At 47.1% G+C, this 19,787-nt stretch overlaps 1 protein-coding gene and 1 long non-coding RNA gene across 3 annotated transcripts; one reads left to right on the top strand and one right to left on the bottom strand.

The window, feature by feature from the left end:
- Nucleotides 1-7,700: 7,700 nt before the first annotated feature.
- On the bottom strand, nt 7,701-10,688 carry LOC127300733 (calcium-dependent protein kinase 29). Its single transcript, XM_051330887.2, has 8 exons — nt 9,914-10,688; nt 9,465-9,588; nt 9,225-9,368; nt 8,992-9,144; nt 8,785-8,900; nt 8,520-8,687; nt 8,208-8,429; nt 7,701-8,118 (listed from the first exon to the last, which is right to left on the bottom strand). The coding sequence occupies exons 1-8, from the start codon at nt 10,472-10,474 to the stop codon at nt 7,927-7,929; spliced, it is 1,680 nt and encodes a 559-aa protein (XP_051186847.1). The 5' UTR covers nt 10,475-10,688; the 3' UTR covers nt 7,701-7,926.
- Nucleotides 10,689-14,552: 3,864 nt separating this feature from the next.
- On the top strand, nt 14,553-19,215 carry LOC127300731 (uncharacterized). 2 transcript variants are annotated; one of them, XR_007851528.1, is made up of 7 exons: nt 14,553-14,854; nt 14,936-15,318; nt 16,272-16,400; nt 16,575-16,691; nt 16,845-16,955; nt 17,032-17,121; nt 18,950-19,215. It is a non-coding gene; the product is annotated as an uncharacterized lncRNA (long non-coding RNA). The 2 variants fall into 2 exon arrangements; XR_007851527.1 differs by lacking the exons at nt 14,553-14,854; nt 14,936-15,318; nt 16,272-16,400; nt 16,575-16,691 and having other exon boundaries at nt 16,707-16,955.
- The last annotated feature ends 572 nt before the right edge of the window (nt 19,216-19,787 follow it).

Raw genomic sequence — 19,787 nt, 5'->3', positions numbered from 1 at the left:
AAAAGGATTAACATCACATGCAATTCATAATGTGTGATATGATATGGCCTTTTCTTCTTGTGCTTTTGATCTCCATCTCCAAAGCACGGACATGATCTCCATCATCACCAGCATGGCGTCAAGGTCAGTGGCGCCGCTTCATGGTTGTCCATCACTTATAGCTACTGTAACAACTACTTGAAATAAAGCTATTACATGATGAATAGACACGCAGGTCTTTAACAAAAATTAAAGACAACCATTAGGCTCCTGCCGGTTGCCATAATACAACAATGAACATCTCATACATCAAATATAATCATCATCACATTATGGCCATATCACATCACCAAACCCTGCAAAAACAAGTTAGACGCCTCTAATTTGGTTTGCATCTTTTACGTGGTTTAGGGTTTTCGAGTAAGATCCAATCTACCTACGAACATGAACCACAACGGTGATACTAGTGTTGACAATAGAAGTGCAAATTACAATCTTCACTATGGTGGGAGAGACAGACACCCGCAAAGCCACTTATGCAATACAAGTTGCATGTCAAGCGTGGAGCAAGTCTCATGAGACGCGGTCATGTAAAGTTAGCCCGGGCCGCTTCATCCCACCATCCCGCAAGAAGCAAAGTACACAAACTAAAGCAACAAAAGCATCACCGCCCACAAACCATTGTGTTCTACTCGTGCAACAGATCTATGCATAGACGTGGCTCTGATACCACTGATGGGGTTCGTTGCATAGAAAACAAAAAATTTCCTACCGCAAAGCGAATAAAACCAACAGATCTAATCTATGGAACACCCAAGATCCAATCTACTAGATCTAAGCAACGAGATGGAGATGAGACTAACCCTTGAAGATTCCAAAGCCTACGAGATTAATCTCGTTGTTGGTGTAGACGATCGTCCCCGGTGCTGCAATCCGGCAGCACTTCCGTACTCGGTCGCGCGTACGGTGTCGATGAAGCTCCTTCCTCTCCCGTTCCAGTGGGCAGCAGAGGTGTGGTAGATATCCTCCAACGTCCAGCAGCACGACGGCGTGGTGGTGGTGGTGGAGGAAGAAAACTGCAGGGCTTCACCTAAGCCCGGACAGCGTATGGTGGAGGGAGAGGCGGCCAGAGGAGGAGGCAATGGGTGGGATGGTGTGGCCGGCCACCCCCTCCCCTCTTTATATAGGGGGCTGGCCGGCCAAGGTGGCCCCCCTTCCCATCTAGGGTTGGGGGGGCGGCGGCCAAAGGGGGGAGAGGGGCTTTCCCCTCCCCCAAGTTGATCCCCCCCAGGGAAACCCTAGGGGGTTGGCCGGCCTGGGCCTTGGGGCCAAGTGCCCCTGGCCCATTAGGCCAGGGAGCATCCCCTCGGCCCACGGTGGGCCTCCTAGGTCGTGGGCCCCATGGTGGACCCTTCCGGAACCTTCTAGAACCTTCCAGTCAACACCGGAAAAATCCCGAACATTTCCGAAAACCCAGAAATCAACTTCCCTTATATGAATCTTATTCTCCGGACTATTCCGGACCTCCTCGTGACATCCTGGATCACATCCAAGACTCCGAACAAACTTCGTCTCCATACCATACTCAAATCTACTTATGCGACATCGAACCTTAAGCGCGTCACCCTACGGTTCGCGAACTATGCAGACATGGTCGAGACTCCTCTCCGAGCAATAACCAATAGCGGGATCTGGAGATCCATAATGGCTCCCACATATTCAACGATGACTTAGTGATCGATTGAACCATTTTACATACGATGCCAATTCCCTTTGTCTCGCGATATTTTACTTGTCCGAGGTTTGATCATCGGTATCTCCATACCTTGTTCAACCTCGTTACCGACAAGTACTCTTTACTCGTACCGTGGTATGTGATCTCTTATGAACTATTCATATGCTTGCAAGCTAATCAGATGACATTCCACCGAGAGGGCCCAGAGTATATCTATTCGTCATCAGGATGGACAAATCCCACTGTTGATCCATATGCCTCAACTCACACTTTCCAAATACTTAATCCCACCTTTATTGCCACCCATTTACGCAATGGCGTTTGATGTAATCAAAGTACCCTTTCGGTGTAAGTGATTTACATGATCTCATGGTCGAAGGATTAAGACAACTATGTATTGAAAGCTTATAGCAAATGAACTTAATGACTTGATCTTATGCTACGCTCATTTGGGTGTGTGTCCATTATATCATTCAACTAATGACATAACCTTGTTATTAATAACATCCAATGTTCATGATCACGAAACCATGATCATCTATTAATCAACAAGCTAGTTATACAAGAGGCTTACTAGGGACTCCTTGTTGTTTACATAACACACATGTATCAATGTTTCGGTTAATACAATTATAGCATGGTATATAAACATTTATCATAAACACAAAGATATTATAATAACCACTTTATTATTGCCTCTTGGGCATATCTCCAACAATGAAGAGTCCTAAAGATAACTAGTGGTGTCCATAACCCTGCCGAGGCCAAGCCGGAAGGGTAATCTTTCTAACATCGTCATCTCATACCTGTCAAAAGTTGGGCCAAGGGTTGTCGACAAAAGAGGAAGAAAGCGGAGCGTAAGTACCAAGTCATGTACCAAGCGAGACTAGAAACGGCTATGCTTGCCGGTGGGCTATATATTGGCTGGCTATATGGTGGGTTTAGCAGCAGCAAAACTAAAACCAATAGAGACACGCTACAACATCCGTCTAAATATAGAATATAAGAGAGTGCATAAGGTAACGGCTAAAAACTACACAAACATAACTCAGCCCATTACACATATCCCCTTCAACATTCTGATCATTGGCATGTTCACTTGTTGGTTGATGGGGCTTGGAAAAGAAGTTGACCGAGACAAAATTTATTAAATAAGCATTTGAAGCATGGTGGCTTATGGAGGATGAGTGTGAGCAATTCGTTACGTCAGCTTAGAAGGAGGCTACGGAAGGGGGAGCATTGAATACTATGTCTTTTCTCAAGTCGGTCTCTGGAGATCTTCAGGCCTCGAGCCGTGATGTTTTGGCAATAGAGGATAGAGAAGAAGCATGATGAGCTTGAAGGAATCAGGTGCCACATTGTCTCCAAGGCAAATGTCCGTAAGGAGCAAGTGTCCCCGTTTAAACTGAGTAGACCTAAAGACCAATTAGATATGTTTTGGAGACAAAGGGCACATGCACATTGGCTCGAGAAAGGGGACCATAACACTAGCTATTTCCATGTGCAAGCTACTGAGATAAAAAAGAAGAATACCATCAAGAAACTGAAAGGAGAGGATGGTGTCCTGGTGGAGGGGGAGGAGGGCTTGCATGCTCTTGTAACTAACTATTTTTCATCACTGTTTACTCCTATGGCAGGTCCAAATGTGCAGAAAGTGTTGGAGGCCATGACTCCAAGTGTGACTGAACAAATGAATAATATTCTCATGGCGGAGTATACCACGGAGGAGATTAAGATGGCTCTTGATGATATGGGATACCTGAAAGCTCCTGGTGCGGATGGTATGCCAGCTATCTTTTACAAGAAGTTCTCGGGTACAGTTGCTGATACAGTGGTAAAGGAGATTTTACATGTGTTGCGTGGCGGCAATATACTGGAGGGATGGAATGAAACAATTGTTGTGTTGACCCCGAATGTTCAAAACCCTGATTGTCTAAAATATCTTCGCCCGATTAGCCTCTGCAACGTTGTGTATAAGCTCATTTCCAAGGTCATTGCCAATCGACTCAAGACTATTTTGGGGGAGATTGTCTCTCCGAACCAGAGTGCTTTTGTGCCTGGGAGGCTTATTTCAGACAACATGATTCTAGCCTATGAAATGTCACATTACATGAGAAGAAAGAGAAAGGGAAAGGATGTGCATACGGCTCTTAAGTTGGATATGAGCAAAGCATATGATATGGTCGAATGAGAATTCTTGGAAGGCATTATGAGGAAAATGGGTTTTACATAAGAGTTTGTTAGGCTGGTCATGGAGTGTGTAACAATGGTCTCTTATCGCTTCCGAGTTAATGGTGATCTTACAAGTGTGGTGATACCTGGTAGAGGGTTAAGACAAGGGGATCCAATATCTCCTTATTTTTTCATTTTATGTCCTGAAGGTTTTGGCGCTTTTGAACAAGGCGGAGAATGAAGGGTTGATATGTGGTATTAAACTTGCAACAGCGGCATCACGCATAAATCATCTTCTTTTTTCGGAGTGGTCACCGCCCATTGTTACTTTCGGAAGCTAATGTCCAGGGAGTGGAGACCATGAAGTCAATTCTGCAAATATAGGACGAAGGGTCTGGTCAGATGATCAATAGGGAAAAATCTTCGGTTATGTTTAGTAACAAGTAAAACTTAACTTTAAAAATTTATTGCTACAAATTTTGGAACTTGGAGCTCAATTAACCGAGGGTAACTATATTGGTTTGCCTACCTATGTTGGGTGATCGAGAACTAAATGTTTTGATTATATTAAGGAGAAGATTTGGAAGAGGATACAAGGGTGGAAGGAGAAATTTATGTCGATGGCAGCAAAAGATATTCTCATTAAGGCGGTGGCCCAAGCTATACCCACCTATGCCATGGCATGCTTTGATCTATCTAAATCGATTTGTGATGATATTTGTAAACTGGTATATCAATATTGGTGGTCTGAGAATGATGAAATGAAGAAAATGCATTGGGTTGGTTGGGAAAAGATGAAATTATCAAAAGAGGAAGGAGGACTAGGATTTCGAGACCTATAAAATTTCAACCTCGCCATGTTAGCACGCCAGCGCTGTCGCCTACTGCCAGCACGTGAGTCAATTTGCGCTCAAGTTTTGCGGGCGAAATTCTTCGCTCATGGTAACATATTGGCAGCCAAGCCTTTGGTGGGTATGAGTTATGTGTGGAGAAGTATTCTAAAAGGTTTACGAGGTGCTTAAAGAAGGTATTATCTGGCAAGTTGGAGATGGGACCAATGAGGATTTGGGAAGATCCATGGGTGCCCGCTGGAGTTACTCGTAGACCGATGACTCACAAGGGTGACTGCGAGCTAGACATGGTTTCCGAGCTAATCGATGTCACTACTTGTACATGGAATAGGCAACTCCTTTTGCAACATTTCTTGCCAGCTGATGTTTCCAATATTTTGAGCATCCCTATAGGTGAACATATGGAAGATTTTGTGCCATGGCACTTTGATTCCAAAGGAATTTTCGCAGTGAAATCTACATATAAAATTCATGTCGATATGGAGAGGAGGGCCTCTGTTACTCAGGTTGGACAAGGATCTACAAATGAATCTCTGAAAACTGAAGTTTTTCACAAGCTATGGAAAGTCCAATGCCCACCTAAAGTACACCATTTTCTTTGGCAGTTCGCACATAACAACAATAAACGTTGACCAACGGGGGAATGATCCCTCCCTTGGCTATACATTGTTAGGTAGGATGAGACTCTCCCCGCGGATGGACGCGGATGGATGATAACCCGGTTTATTCGCCCCTCCTGCAAAATTACCGCGGATGGGGATTCGAACCCGGGTGGGCTGGCTGCGCACTCGCTTGCCTTGCCACTGAGCTAGAACTCAGTTCTCGCACATAACAACAATCATCCACTTTATATGAACATTGCAAGGAGAGGTGTGGAGCTAGATACTCGGTGTGCCGTTTGCCACAGATAATTTGAGGATGGATGGCATCTTTTCATGAGCTGCAAGTTTGCCAAACAGAGATGGCGTAGCCTTATGCTCGAAGACGACCACCTAAAGTTGCTCCCTTGCCAGTCCGCACTCGAAGTTCTAAGGAAATTTTAAATCTTACAACAGACGAACAACTACTGTCAGCGGCTTTTTTGTAGAGTTGTTGGTCTGAACGTAATAGGGGCAATCATGGGGAACAGAGGAAGTCGATCGATCATTTCCAGTTCTATGTTCGTCACCATGTGGATGAATAGAAGCGCCATCTGTTTAAACGGAACGACACAACGGAAAAAATAGAGAAAAGTTGGACGCGACCATTAACAGATTTCGTCAAGATAAATATTGACGCAGCGTTCAGAGAAGAGACCAAGTCTAAAGGGTGGGGGGCACGCAGAGATTCAGTTTGCTGTTCCTAGACCGATTGAGGATATTTCTAGCCCTATGCATGCTGAAGCACTAGCTCTATCCAATCCATGGCAGAGTAGGACGTGTTGTTTTTGAAACAGACTGCAAAAACCTTCAGCGTGCAATGACTTCGACAGACTACGATCTCGCTCCACTTGGGTGTCATTTTCAGCAATTTAACGTTTAGATTGTGTATGAATTATATGGAGGCTAGTGTTGTCTTTGCTCCTCGTAACAAGTCCGCACATGAGTTAGCGGCTTTGGATGTAGGTGTAGCTCACGGAGACCATAGTCTGTGGACATCTGAGCTATCCTAGTTCTGTAACCCGTCCGGTGACCGGCGATTTAGCCGTGTCTTAATGGAATACGAGTGTTCCATGTCAAAAAAAAAACAGTTAAAATGTAGTTCTCGATTTCTATCGGTTGTTGCATAGTCGAGCACTTGGATAAGAGCATCTCTAAAAGTTACTGAAAAACAAGCCGGAACCAAAAAAAATTCCGGCAAATTTACGGGTTTAGGCCGAAATAGGTCCAGAACGGAGCCCAAACTCGTGGCCTAGCCCGTAAACAGAGTTTGTGGGCCCGAGAAACTCGGCGGCCGCCCCGTATTAAAGCGGGCCGAGGAGGGGAGTTCGGTTTTCAAACCCTACTCCCCTCCACCGCTTCCACCGGCTCCGCCGCCACCAACCACCTCTCCGACGAGGAATCCAGCGCGTAGAAGCGACGCTTCGCCCCAGCTCCGCGACGCCATGGCTTCGCGTGGTAGCTCTGCACGGGGCGGCGCAGGATTGGGCGGCGGGGACTCGCCGCCGCGGCCCCCCGTGTTCCGCACGGAGGCGGAACGGGGCAAGTTCAACGGTCGGAGGACGCGCGCAAGCGCAGTGGCCGCCGGTGGACGAACTGGGGCTCACGCCCCGGGGAAGCTCACCAAGTACGGCAACAACAGCGGCGAGGGCTCCTCCTCCGGCGGTTCGAGCCGCCCACCGCGCCCGCCCGTCTACAACAGCTCCGAGGAGGAGGAGCTCGTCGCCGCGCGAGAGACTACGTCCACGGCTCCGATGAGGAGGACGCCGTGATTGCGCAGGTGGCGGCGATCACGGAGGTGGAGGCCCGCGCTCGATTCCGCCGGGAGGAGGCCGACGCTGTTCGCCCAGTGCGGGAGTACGAGGCGGCACGCCGGGAGGAGCGCGTCCGCCACGTCAAGCTCGAGATCGTCGAGCTTGACAACGAGTAGGAGCTCTTCACCGCCCTCCGCGTCGACGCCGTCCTCCGTCTCGATGCTCAAGCTCCGCCACCACCGCACCGCCGCGCGCAGAGGCCATTCGGGCCTCATTTTGCTCGGAATCAGCTCGCGCGGTTAGGGCTAGTATCTAATTTAGGTTTGTAGTTTATATTATATAAATTTTGATGCTCAATCGGAGCATCAAACTACCATCTATATAAGATCATCGACAAATTCTCCCGCGAGATTTCAATTGCGTTTTTTCAGTTCGTGTTTGCAAAATCATCATAAGCCACGTTTTCGGGAGACTGAATACATGTTTTTCGGTTCCAAATTTTTCGGTTACTGTTAGAGATGCTCTAAGAGTTGCCTTTCGACAAAATAAATGGTACCTGAAGGGGTGGACAAATCGTGGAATTCCTTTTTTTCCCATGAAAAAAGAGAAAGGGTGTATTTCTGGGAGTTCTTTGACCTCTACACGAACAAAGGTGCATCTGAAACAATCAAGGTCAATGGCCTTCCCCGTTACCTTTGCATCCAAAAATGTGGTGACCTCTACACGAACAAGGAAAATAGTTACAGATCTTGCATTCTCTGTTACACGCGAGTATGCAGGTAGCAGTCACATATTTCTCAGTTAACATCTCGTAGTTCTTTCCCCACGGCACTGAGCGGGCTGCTGGGATCAAGCTTCAGCGACACATCCTTGAACATCTTGCGGCTGAGGGTGTTGAAAACTGCTCTCGAGTACTGCCGTGAGGTGTTCCTCCAGTCCACTCCAGCTTTCATCATCAGCTCGAACTCCTCGTAGCTTATCTTGCCATCCTTCAGGACACATAAATTTCGTCAGTTAACTACTGAATTTACTGATGTAATTCTTAATCATTCTGGCAAGTGATAGAGATCTCACTGACCTTGTCGATGTCAACGTCGAAGATGATGTCGTCGATGGCTTTCTGATCGCCTCTTGGGGAGAGCGCTTCCCTGAGCTCTTCGATCTCTATGAACCCACTCATGTTCTTGTCGAAGTAGTTGAACACCCTGGGGAGGTGTTCCTCACTGCGGATTTTCTTCAGGTGGATGGAGACTGTCACAAACTCCTTGCAGTCCAAGGTGCCGTTTCCATCTAAGTCTGCCTAAAGAGTGAAAACAAAAAATAATTAAATCTCTGCATCCAAAAATTCATCACAAATATTTTGGTAAAAACTGAGAGTGCGGGATCTCACAGCTTCCATGAGCATATCCACATCTGTGTCATGGACATTGTTCCCTATCATCTGCAGACCTTTCCTGAGCTCCTCAATTGTCAGGTGACCGTCCTTGTTTGTGTCCAGCATGTGGAAGAGCTCTGTGATCGCCTCCAGCTCTTCGGCCGGCAAGTACTCCGCCACCACCTAGCCAACGAACACAAAATTCAGCAAACATATGCTCACCCACATCCGTAGTCTCAAGAAAACCACGGTTAGGAGAAAATATAAATTGTGAGCTCACAAGCAGGGCCTTCTTCTTGAACTTGTTCATGACAGTGAATTGCTTGAGCCTGGACCTAACCGCCTCCCCCAGAGGAATGTTCGGAGCCGCGCTGGCATTCTGTATCCACGGATGCTCTTAACTCCCGATGATACGAAACCATTGTTAGATTCAGGCCGATGATCGATCTCCAAGCAGTGAAAGGGATTGTAACGACAATATACTGACCTAGAACCTGCTGAGCCGTTAACCTGGCGTAAGGGTTGTTGTCAAGCATCTTGCTAACGAGATCCTTGGCATTGTCCGACACCTTGGGCCAAGGCTCGCGCTCGAAGTCGATGCGTGACCGGATGATGGCCTGCGCTATGCCCTCGTCCGTCTCTGTGTAAAGATCAAAACTGAACTTGATCAGTTTGTGAGAATGAACACTATTTGGGCATATGAAAGTACTCTGAACTTACCGGCCCAGAATGGAGGGACACCACATAGCAAGATGTACAGTATGACCCCTGCACTCCAGATGTCGATTTCTTGTCCATAGTTTCTCTTGAGGACTTCAGGCGCCATGTAATAGGGAGATCCGACGATCTCGCTGAATCTTTCACCTGAGAAAAAAAGATTAAAAAACACATATATATATAATACAAGTATTTGTGATATGTTGCCAACGAAATCATAAAGATGCTCAGCAGATTTTATACCTGGCTTGAAGCACACGGACAGGCCGAAGTCGATGACCTTGAGAGGGGAGATCTCAGATGAATTGGCGTACAGGAAGTTTTCAGGCTTAAGATCCCGGTGCATGACACCGTTCTTATGGCAATGCTGCAAAAGGTTATGTATTGTACCCCATTTTCAGTTCATCGTGTCTGTGAGTTTATATTTTACATGCCATATGACAATGTGATAGCATAAAACTATTTCACATAAGCTTTTGCATAATTTGGAAGATGGTGATATGCACAGATAACTTTTGAATCTTGTAAACACGGTATAAACTCCTGATTTTTTATTATTATTGGATGTAAAGTTCTGATTCGTGCAGAATCCGTTTACATTGCGTTTCATATACTTACAATCAGTCCATTCAAACAAGATCAAAATTAAATGCGTGTAGCCGCGAAGCAACCAAATGAAAGCACGGACGTACCTGCACAACCTCCATGATGGTGCGCATGACGGCGGCGGCGGCACGCTCGGTGTAGTGGCCGCGCGCGACGATTCGGTCGAACAGCTCGCCGCCCTCGCAGACCTCCATGACGAGGTACACGGCATCGCTGTCCTCGAACGCCTCGCGAAGCCGCACCACGTTTGCATGCGAGGGCAGCGAGCGCATGATGGCCACCTCCCGCCGCACGTCCTCGATGTCCACGCTGCTCCGGAGCTTCCGCTTGCTGATCGATTTGCACGCAAGCTTCTCCCCCTTGACCGCGTCCGTGCACCGCCGCGTCAAGCCGAACTCGCCGCGCCCGAGCTCTTCACCGAGCTGGTAACGCCGGAGCAGCCCCTCGGCGCTCTCCGCCGCGGCCAGGCCCTTGCCCAGCACGGTCAGCGGCGTCCACGGCTGGGCCGCGGCGCGCGGGGTGTCGGTGACTGAGGACACCGTGGAGAAGCACCGGACGTTGGCGCCTCCGAGCCGGCCGCCGCGGTGCCGGGGAGAGCCGCCGCCACGCCGCTTGAAGGACGGCCGGGCAACGCAGCAGTTGCCCATGGCCGCGCGCGCGGCGTCACGTCACGTCACGTACGTCGTTGGGGGTGGAGAGGGTGTGCGCGAGAGAGCTTCCGGCAGGAGGGAACTCCTACGTACGGTGGACGGACGACGCGCTGCGGCCAGGATCTCTCTCTTCCTCTCCCTCTAGCTAGGCAAGGAGAGGAGGAGAGAGATGGAGGGAAAATGGCGCTCCGGGGTGGTTGCCTTTCAGAGAGAGGGAGCCCCTCTTTTCTCCCGACTCCTCCGTTCTGGTCTTCCATTTTTGGACTTTCTTTATCAATTTATTACATCTCTTGTCCTTTCGAGAATGAGCATCTAAAAAAAAGAATAGTAATGGACTAATGGCCCCCAAAAGTTGTTTCACCTTTACCTTCAAGAAAACACACTTCTCTCTTGCCCCCCACCCCCTTCCCAGCTGTTGTCGAAGCCAAAGGGGAGTGAAAGCTTGTTATAAAAGCGACAAGCAAATAACGAAGACCAAAAAAGAAATCGAAGCAGAGACACGAGATTTTAACGTGGAAAACCCTGCAACACAATCGCAGCGGAGCCAACAAAATTTCACTATATCTGGAAGTGCTTACAAACGTCGTGTGTTATCTTATACTCTGATAAACACTAGCCTCAGACGAAGGGCCTCGCTCCGCTCGTCAGAAGTTAGCCTTGTTATGAATTTAGATCACAATATAACAGAGCGCGTGTTGCTGCATCATCTCGGGGCTGTGGTGGGTCGTGGAGCGGTGGGAATCTAGCAGGACGCGATGGTGCACTACTAGGAAAATGCCTAGCCACAATATTGCTAGCATACAATTTTACTATCAAATGTGTATATAGATTATTATATGTGAAAACACATTAATTTAGAGTATATAAAGTAAACTACCAACAATTACCATTGCAATATTACCCATCTGACTGGTCACCGAAATATGAAATGATTTTTACTGGAGATGGTAATTTGTAGGTTACACTGCCTAAGAATTCGGCTTATGTCCAAGGCGAGGAGTTTGTCTATCGCCTAGTGCCTAAGCATGCTTAAGTGTCGTCTAAGTGTCGCCTTTTCCAGCAATGCATGCAATAGATGTCTTTGATTTTATACCTCATGAATGAATCTCGGTATCTTTTCACGAAAATCATGTGTTATTTAGGTGATGCTTCAGTTTAGGCACAACCGTACAAATTTGGGCGCAGCCGTTGGACCGACTCTGGTTTGGTGCTATTTTTGGTTCAGTAACCTTTCTACTCAAAAATATAATCCAGTTGTTTGTTAATTATATCTTTGGGCAATGGAAGCATATCATGCGGTAGATATCCTTGATTTTATTTGCTCATGACTGAACCTGGGTATATGTCCTTGATTTTATTCGCTCATGACTGAACCTGGGTGTATTTCCTTGATTTTATGAGAAAATTCCTTATATGACACTCCCTTAAAATGAGGTTCCTTATTTGACACTGGCCAAAACATTCTTTCCTATATGACACTTTGTGCAATTTGTTTTGCTTTATATGACACCGTTGTTGGTTCCCTTACGTTGTTCAGTTAGCTTTTTCACGAATGGACCAAAGTACCCAACGGCGGCTCTGTGTGTATCACCACTACTATTAAATCACCACTACTATTAAAAGGGAGAGAGTGGGGTGATCCAACGAATCACGTCCATACATTGTCCATCTAACGATTACAGACAGAGAGGACAATCCAAGGCGGACTAAAGCGGAACTGTTCGATCGAAAACATGTCATCCCGCTCCCGTGAATTGATCGTCCTAATTATACCATATATAAAGGATGGTTGATTTTGGGCTCTAGCCTTGGTTCAGGAACTGTTCACGGTCTATTTGTCTCGAATGGCTGTGAGACACTTCGTTCCCTACTCTAGCCTCTTCCTTTATTTTCAGTGAACTGATCTATTTTTGCTTTTTTCCCTCTAGGTGCAGGGTAACCGGTAACCGGTTCCTAGACTGCTCTCCTTTCATTAATTTTGATCGGTGCCGGTAGCTACCGTGGGGTGTACAAAGGTGGGTTTTTATGAGGTGGGCTGCCACGTTTTTATTTGATGTCCTGGGTGGTTGTGCCTTTTTTTTATGAGTGCTGCTATACACACGACAAAATTCGTCCGATTTCTGTATGATCCAACTTACCACACGCAGGCAACGATCGGTTTGGCTTTGGGCTGGAAGTGTGACTTGGGATTGGGAAGAAAAGACCTGGTCTATGCTCCCATGAAGATAGACCCTCTCCACTGAGTCAGACGCGTGTAAACATATATCTCACATAGCTGTAGGCTTTCCGGAAATAGCTAGTCGTGAAAAATAGGTGTAGACGTATCCATTTTTTTAAAATGTTATTTAAAGTGTTTTAAAAATGTAAAATAAATATTTGCATGTACCTGTTATCTTGATACTGTTTAAAAAAATACAAATTTTATTTTTTCCTTTTTTTGCGTAGGCCACATATGGTCATATTTTCACTTAAGAATTGGCATGAGTAAGTATTAATATAATACGTACCTGCAAAATTATAATTCAAACTGGTTAGGGTGGCCATCTGAGTCGCATCGAGCGGCCTCATGTCCGTCGTCGTGGCTAGAGGGCCTGGTATCGTCGGGAACCCGATGCGAGTCCCAAACCTCGAGCTCCTAATGGGAAACTAGCCATGGACACGATCTTACGCCTATCACGGTCATGGCGCCCCTCCTACAAACCCCTGCGCGTCGGGCCCAACGAGCTCTCTCCGCCAGCAATGCATCATCCATGTTGTTGGCGTAGCGAGCTTAGTCCCTCGCCACCACCTCCACTGCTTGCACCATCGCTAGGCAGCCCGCTCCAACCCTTGGGTCTGCCGATCCTCCTTTCCGCGGGAAAGGGCGCGTGCGCGGAAATTGAGCAGCCACACGCAGGAACGATGCGCCACGGGAAGCCAGCAGGAAGTTTATCCACAAGACATATCGCATCGGCATTAATGGGGGTGGGAAAAATTATCGCGCTGTTGGGTTTGACTCCCCGACCCAAAATGGGAAGGAGGCGTTCTCAACCAATTTTATGTCAGCGGCCCGAACCAAACAGACCAAAACCAACATATTTAATGTTTAAAATAGATCTATGCGCTGACCATGCCCTAACGCTCGAAGATATTGATGGAAATAAAATTAAATCAAAAATATTGAACTTGTAAAGACGATTAGGGCATCTCCAACGGGGCGACCCATATCGGACGCCGAAAAGTGGTCGCGCGCGTCCGTGTGAGTCGCCCAGCAGACACGAAAATGGTCGTATTTGATTGCGCGTCCGTTTGCGTTTGGGTGTGTTTCCAGCGGGGCGACCTTTTTTTCCAACAATTTTTTTCATTCACTGAGTAAAAAGCATAAATATACTACAAACTAAGCAGAAGGCAGGCGAGGGGCGCGGCACGCGTGACATCGCCATTACTTCGTTCGCAAAGGTGGGCGGCGGCCGCTCGGCACGTGAGACGTCGCTATTAACGTGCCGCAGACTGCCGAAGCGATGCCTCGACGCCAGTACTGGCGCGTCTGAGAAGACGCATCGAGCCTGGGCCGCTGCTAGGCGGGCCCGACGAAATGTCGGCCAGACACGAGCGGACACTCGACGCGTCTACGCAGCGTCCGCAGAGAGACGCTTCTGAGGCGCATATTTTGGTCAGGTTTGCGTCTCCGCGGATAACACGATTATTATGAGTCGGGCCACTAGGTCTGGTCCCAGACGCATTTTTCGACCATGCGGACGCAAAAGGTTGCTCAGCGTCCGTTTGCGTCGTCTCATTGAAGATGTCCTTAGTATATGTTCCAGAGCCAAGGGTACTTTTACTAGACTCGGCAGTAATGCGGTTTGGATCTGAACTGAACTTGTGCACTGGAAGAGGTTTAGCACCAGGAGAACGGAGCGTCGTACACTGATCGGACAAGAATTGTGTGTGTGAAGCATTTTCGTTTTTTTATCTAACCGCTTTGACTATGTCTACCTCGAGAGATCCCGGGAGATCCCCTGCCCATACGCATCTCGATTCCCTCCCCCACCGCCCCATCTCTCCTCCCCCTCCCTGGCCGTGCCCCTAGGCGGGCGCCCGCGAAACCCTAGCCCCTGCACCTTCTTCTCAATCACCCCTAGCTCCTGCTGTACTACACGGACGCCGGCAACCACCTCCTGGATCCCCACGTCGACCACATCGTGCTCGGCCACCCTCTGGTCTCCCCGGTGGTGTGGTGGTCTGGGGCTGCTGCTACGGCCTCCTGGGATGGCCGTGGCCTGCTGGGGCTGCTACATGTAATACGGGCATGGAGGATTCGTTGAACGAAGATTGGCTGCGCCACTCGCCCCTCCTGCCCTTGAACTTCCTCCTCCACATCTTCTCTCTCTTTTGATGGTAGGCTGTTCGCTCGGTTTCTCTTTTTCCAGTCAGTTGTGACCATGGTGTTTCACCTAGGGTTCTTCATCTGCTTTGCAGATCAGTCCTGTCTGCTGGTCTGGTGGCGCACTTGGAGCAAGGAACACAGTTTCTGCCATCCACGTTTTCCCTCCCTTGGTTCCTTCATTGCCTGCAGTAGTGATTCTAGCTTTTCTAAGGCTTGCTACATGTATCTGGAATTGGTGACACATATAACTGGGATGGTTCAGTCGGTTAGGTAATGGTGCTTCATTGTCTGCAGTAGTGATTCTAAATTATATTACTTTTTTTACTGCAGGTACAACACATGTTTTGGGTTATTTTGCAGGCTCTTCCTGCATTCCTTTTTTGGCAGGAGATCCTTCAAGATTATTTCTGTATTACTCTTAGTGACAACTGAAAATTTAAGGAGAAAATGTTAACTTAAAGCATGATGTTTCCAGGTCCTATTTACTTAAGCATAAACCTTTTCTATGCTTTCTCCTTTCTGCAAAAAAATAAAAAAATAAAGCATTAATTTGTGCCTGAATGTTACTTATGGAATGCATAGTTCTGGGAATGGGTATGGAGCTGAACTTAGTTGGGCTTATGGTCTAAGCAAGTCAATCGTGGATTCTCTATAATGCATCACATCTAGCCTTTGGATTAATTTAACTTGCAAGTGATACATTCTTCTTTTTTTCATGCATTATTTTTATGATATTTCAGTTCTACACTAAACAACTTATGAATGCGGATTTTACGCACTTGTGAATGAACAAATATAAGAAGCAACAAGTAATCGAGTATGGTAATGCTCTAACTCAATGGTGCATTGGTTTTGTCAGATTGTACAAATCCCAACATCATGTATATATAATTTTAATTGTTAGTTTCACTCCCGCAAACATCTTTGTTTTCATGTGTTTGTGAGTTTTAGTGCTTGACAATCTGCGCTAGAGCCTAGAGGATTCAGTATTGTGGATGAAACAAAACCAGAGTCCACATGCCTATCTATCTATTGCTTCATGTGCTTCTATTGTTCCATCATTACATCTATCAGTACGCCAAATGAATGCTACCTTTCCTATCTACTTGGACAAGAGGTAGAAGAAAGGGAAACAAAAGTTTGAATTTGGTTATGATTTATGAATGATTTAGATTGCCACTCGGTATGGAAGTGTATGTTCTTGCTTCATGACTTTTCCCTAGATTGATTACTCAACCCTAATTTTTTGGCATATAAATTCATCATACACCAATGTTATTTATTATACCCTCATGCTTTATAGCTTGCAGTACTTAAAGTTACAGTGCAACCTTCTACTTTTTGTATGCTCTTTACAATAATGCTTAAATAGATAACAAAATAACTGAATACTATTTATATTTAATGGTATTTCTACTTCTTTGGCAGCCTAAATATATGAACATAAGTTTCTACTACCTGTTTGAAGATTCAGGCAATGGGGCACATAGATAATATCTAATGACTTATGACTAACGATGTGCATACAGGAGGCAATTCAGTTGTCAGAAAGTTGAGGTAAGTCTAAATATTCCTTTTTTTACATAATAATAAAATCGTACACTTCGCAGTTGGGTGCGGTCTGTAGGGTAAGCTACAAATAATTCTTATACTATATTGTCTAATTCTATTCCGTACAGTCGTTGCCGCCTTTCCATGTACACACAAATTATTTAAGCCATATATTTTCAGGTATAAATCAAGATGACATTTCGAATGTTCAGTTTTAAAGATTATAATAGCGTACCAGAAAGTACTTGATCACCTGTAACGATGTTCAGCTATTTGCTATCCAATTTATGGTTTCAGGTATGCTTGCACACTTGATTGCAGTGTCAACTATGTCAATTATATAGTTGTAATACCAAATTTATGCGTGCATCTTAGATTCAGATAATTCAGAAAGTAGCTCAGTATATGAAATGTAACACCGCACCAGTGTTTTTTCTTGATCCATTGAAGATACAGATGGAGTTCTCCAGTTTCAGCGAGTTGTGTACAACATCTAGTGGAAGTGGTGACCTGGTAATGCAGCACACCTGCATTCCCGTCACAACGTCTGACATCTTATATGTACGAGTCTTTACAGAGATGTTTATCTTATTATGTTGTTAAATTAATCAATGTCAACTTTCATTCTTTTTCCTAGGGTTCACTCTCTACTGAAAGCATCAACTTACCTGTCCCTTTTTCCATTGGAGTTTTTGGTGCCTACAGAGTTTAGATGATTAAACTTGAGGTGCAAGTATTGTTGTTAGAGTACGTCATGGGCCTGGGCCCATTAGTCTTATGGTTTGCTTAGGGGTCAAGTAAGCCTTGCTTGGGAGTCAAGTAAACCTCTCTATATAAGGAGAGGAGATGTATCAATCTAATCAAGCAAGAATTAAGAAGGATATCCCTTCCCTCTTGCCACCGGCCGTGGGCAAGGCCCCCGGCCGGCCCTCTCGCGCCATCCCTCTAGCAGCACCATAACATTTGGTATCAGCTTCCCGGGTTCGATCATGTCCATCCCTCCACCGAGTTCTTCCCACCCGCCGCCGCACTCCGCCGTCCCCGCCGTTCTCTCGGCGGAGATCACCGCAGCCCTCCACGATCTCACCACTGCTATCCAGGAGATCCGCCTCTTCCTGGCCGGTCCCTATGGGCCGCCGCCGGTGGCGGCGCTGCAGCCGTGGCAGCCGACGCACCAGGCGGCCTCCGCCGCGATCGCCGGGCCGCTGCAGCCAACGCTGCTGCTGTCGTCGCCGCCACCCGACGCCGGGCTGCTGCAGTCCCCGCTGCCGCTGTCCACCATCTCCGGGCCGGACCCTACCTCGGCGTCGGGGGTCCCTCTTCTTCAGCAGCCGGCCACCTTCTTCCCCACCGGGACGCTGCAGCAACAGCAGCAGCTGCCGCCGCCACCAACGCCGCCGATGCAGCTGTTGTCCTCACCGATGTTGTCCCTGCCGTTCGGTGGGCAGCTGCAACAGCAGCTGCCGTCGCCACCAACACCGCAGCAGCGGCTGCTGCCGCCACCGACGCCGTCCCTGCCTTTCGGCGGTGTGGGAGCGACCTTGGCCCCGGGCTCTACATCGACACCGCCCGGGATGCCCTTCCACCAGGTCTGTTTTCCTCCGTCGCCGTCACCGCTCCCGGCTTGGATCGCTATCCGCCACGTGTCGGCGGCGGTGAGGCTGCAAGCTGCTGCGCGCGGCCTCCTTGTGCGTCGGCGTGTGCGGGAGATGCGTGATCTGCAGCTGCAGCTCCTTCAAGTTGCGCTTCATTGCGCAACGGACCTCGATCTCGTCCGCTGCGTCGAGGATCTTGGGCGTACGGTTTCCCCCACGGGCGGCGGACATGCTGTTTTTCCTGCGGGCAGCGACCTCAAAGTCTGCGCCATCGACAGTCATTCGGCGGGGAGAAGGCATGGTGTCACCGACAGGAGCGCACCGCGTAGCACCACTGCATTCCGCCGCCGGCCGCCGCGTGGGCTCCTTTTGTCCCGCTGGTTTCCATGGGATCCAGGTGGCTGTATAGGTGCACGTCCGACGAGCGGACGGTGTCCACTTTATGTTCACGGGTCAACAATAAAGCGTCCTAGTCCATTTCAGGTTGAGAGTAATAAAACAAGCCAAGATGTAAAAGGCTTGTTTTTAGGTGTTAGGTTTGTGTTGCGTCGAGTCATGGTTTGTTTAGGTTGCAGCTCGAGGACGAGCTGCGTGTCCAGGTGGGGTGTAGTGTTAGAGTACGTCATGGGCCTGGGCCCATTAGTCTTATGGTTTGCTTAGGGGTCAAGTAAGCCTTGCTTGGGAGTCAAGTAAACCTCTCTATATAAGGAGAGGAGATGTATCAATCTAATCAAGCAAGAATTAAGAAGGATATCCCTTCCCTCTTGCCACCGGCCGTGGGCAATGCCCCCGGCCGGCCCTCTCGCGCCATCCCTCTAGCAGCACCATAACAATTGTCAGTATTGGTTAACGGATGTTTTGCTTTTGCACTAATGTGGTGATCTTTACATGCGTTATTTAACTTATTCATATCCACCAGTACAAAAAAAACAAGAGCTGATTGTTCAAGATAAATTGCAGGACCAATATGATGCTCAAGCAGCTACATGTCTGCACAATGGCTACAGATGTTTGGTGCTCAATTTACCGACAAGAGTTGATGCATTTCCCGAAACACTATGTAGATAGTAGTGCAGTTACATTACATGTAATTTTGATTAGTGATTAGTTGCATGTTATGTTAATGGTCAGTAGTTCCTTTTGAGCTCAAGTAGCCTGCAAGAGCTGATGCACTTCGAGAAAACACTGTCTAGATAGTAGTGCAGTTATATTACATAAATTTTACATCAGTAGTTGGTTTCATGTTGGTCATGTAATCAGTATGTGCTAAGGACTATCTCCGGCCTCCTTCCTTTGTGTTGCTTTTTACTATGATGCATGTGATACATTTTAGCAGGTCAATCAAACTGAAAGCAAAATTCAGAATACCACAAATTTTTCCCTGTAGTTTTGTTTCTTTATTCTCTTCAGTGTAGAGATACTAATTGACACGCATATGTAGCAATTCAGTTATAAATATTTGCTTCTGAAAGTGAAACGCAACATGAAATTATTAACATGCTATCAAATTAGCAATCAAGTTGTGTAAGTTCAGTTTCAGATATTGATCTTTTTCACCCTTTCAGTGAACAAGAAATTTACACTCAGTATACAACTTTTTAGTAGATGCGCAAGAAATGTTAACATACCAGCAAATTGTTGGATCCGCTTGCATTTCTTCTCTCTTTCATGTACCAGAATCATGACCACGTGGTCTCCACACGCCATTGTTTGCATTATTCTTCTTCATTTTTTTTCTTGCTGCTCACCACCCCTCCCAATCCCCAAATCCCCCACGTCATTGCCTCTCTTCTTCGCT

This window comes from Lolium perenne, chromosome 5 (genome assembly GCF_019359855.2).
Source record: "Lolium perenne isolate Kyuss_39 chromosome 5, Kyuss_2.0, whole genome shotgun sequence".
Lineage (NCBI taxonomy): Eukaryota > Viridiplantae > Streptophyta > Magnoliopsida > Poales > Poaceae > Lolium > Lolium perenne.
Note: the sequence above shows the minus strand (reverse complement) of the source record. Positions and strands in the feature narration are given on the sequence as shown.

Bases quoted from the DNA above. Each gene is read 5' to 3' on its own strand.
- LOC127300733 (XM_051330887.2), bottom strand. From the start codon at position 10,474: ATGGGCAACTGCTGCGTTGCCCGGCCGTCCTTCAAGCGGCGTGGCGGC. The intron at 9,369-9,464 runs GTATAAAATCTG...TTTTTTTCTCAG, and splicing joins GTCCGTGTGCTTCAAGCCAG to GTGAAAGATTCAGCGAGATC. The intron at 8,430-8,519 runs GTGAGATCCCGC...TTCACTCTTTAG, and splicing joins TGGATATGCTCATGGAAGCT to GCAGACTTAGATGGAAACGG.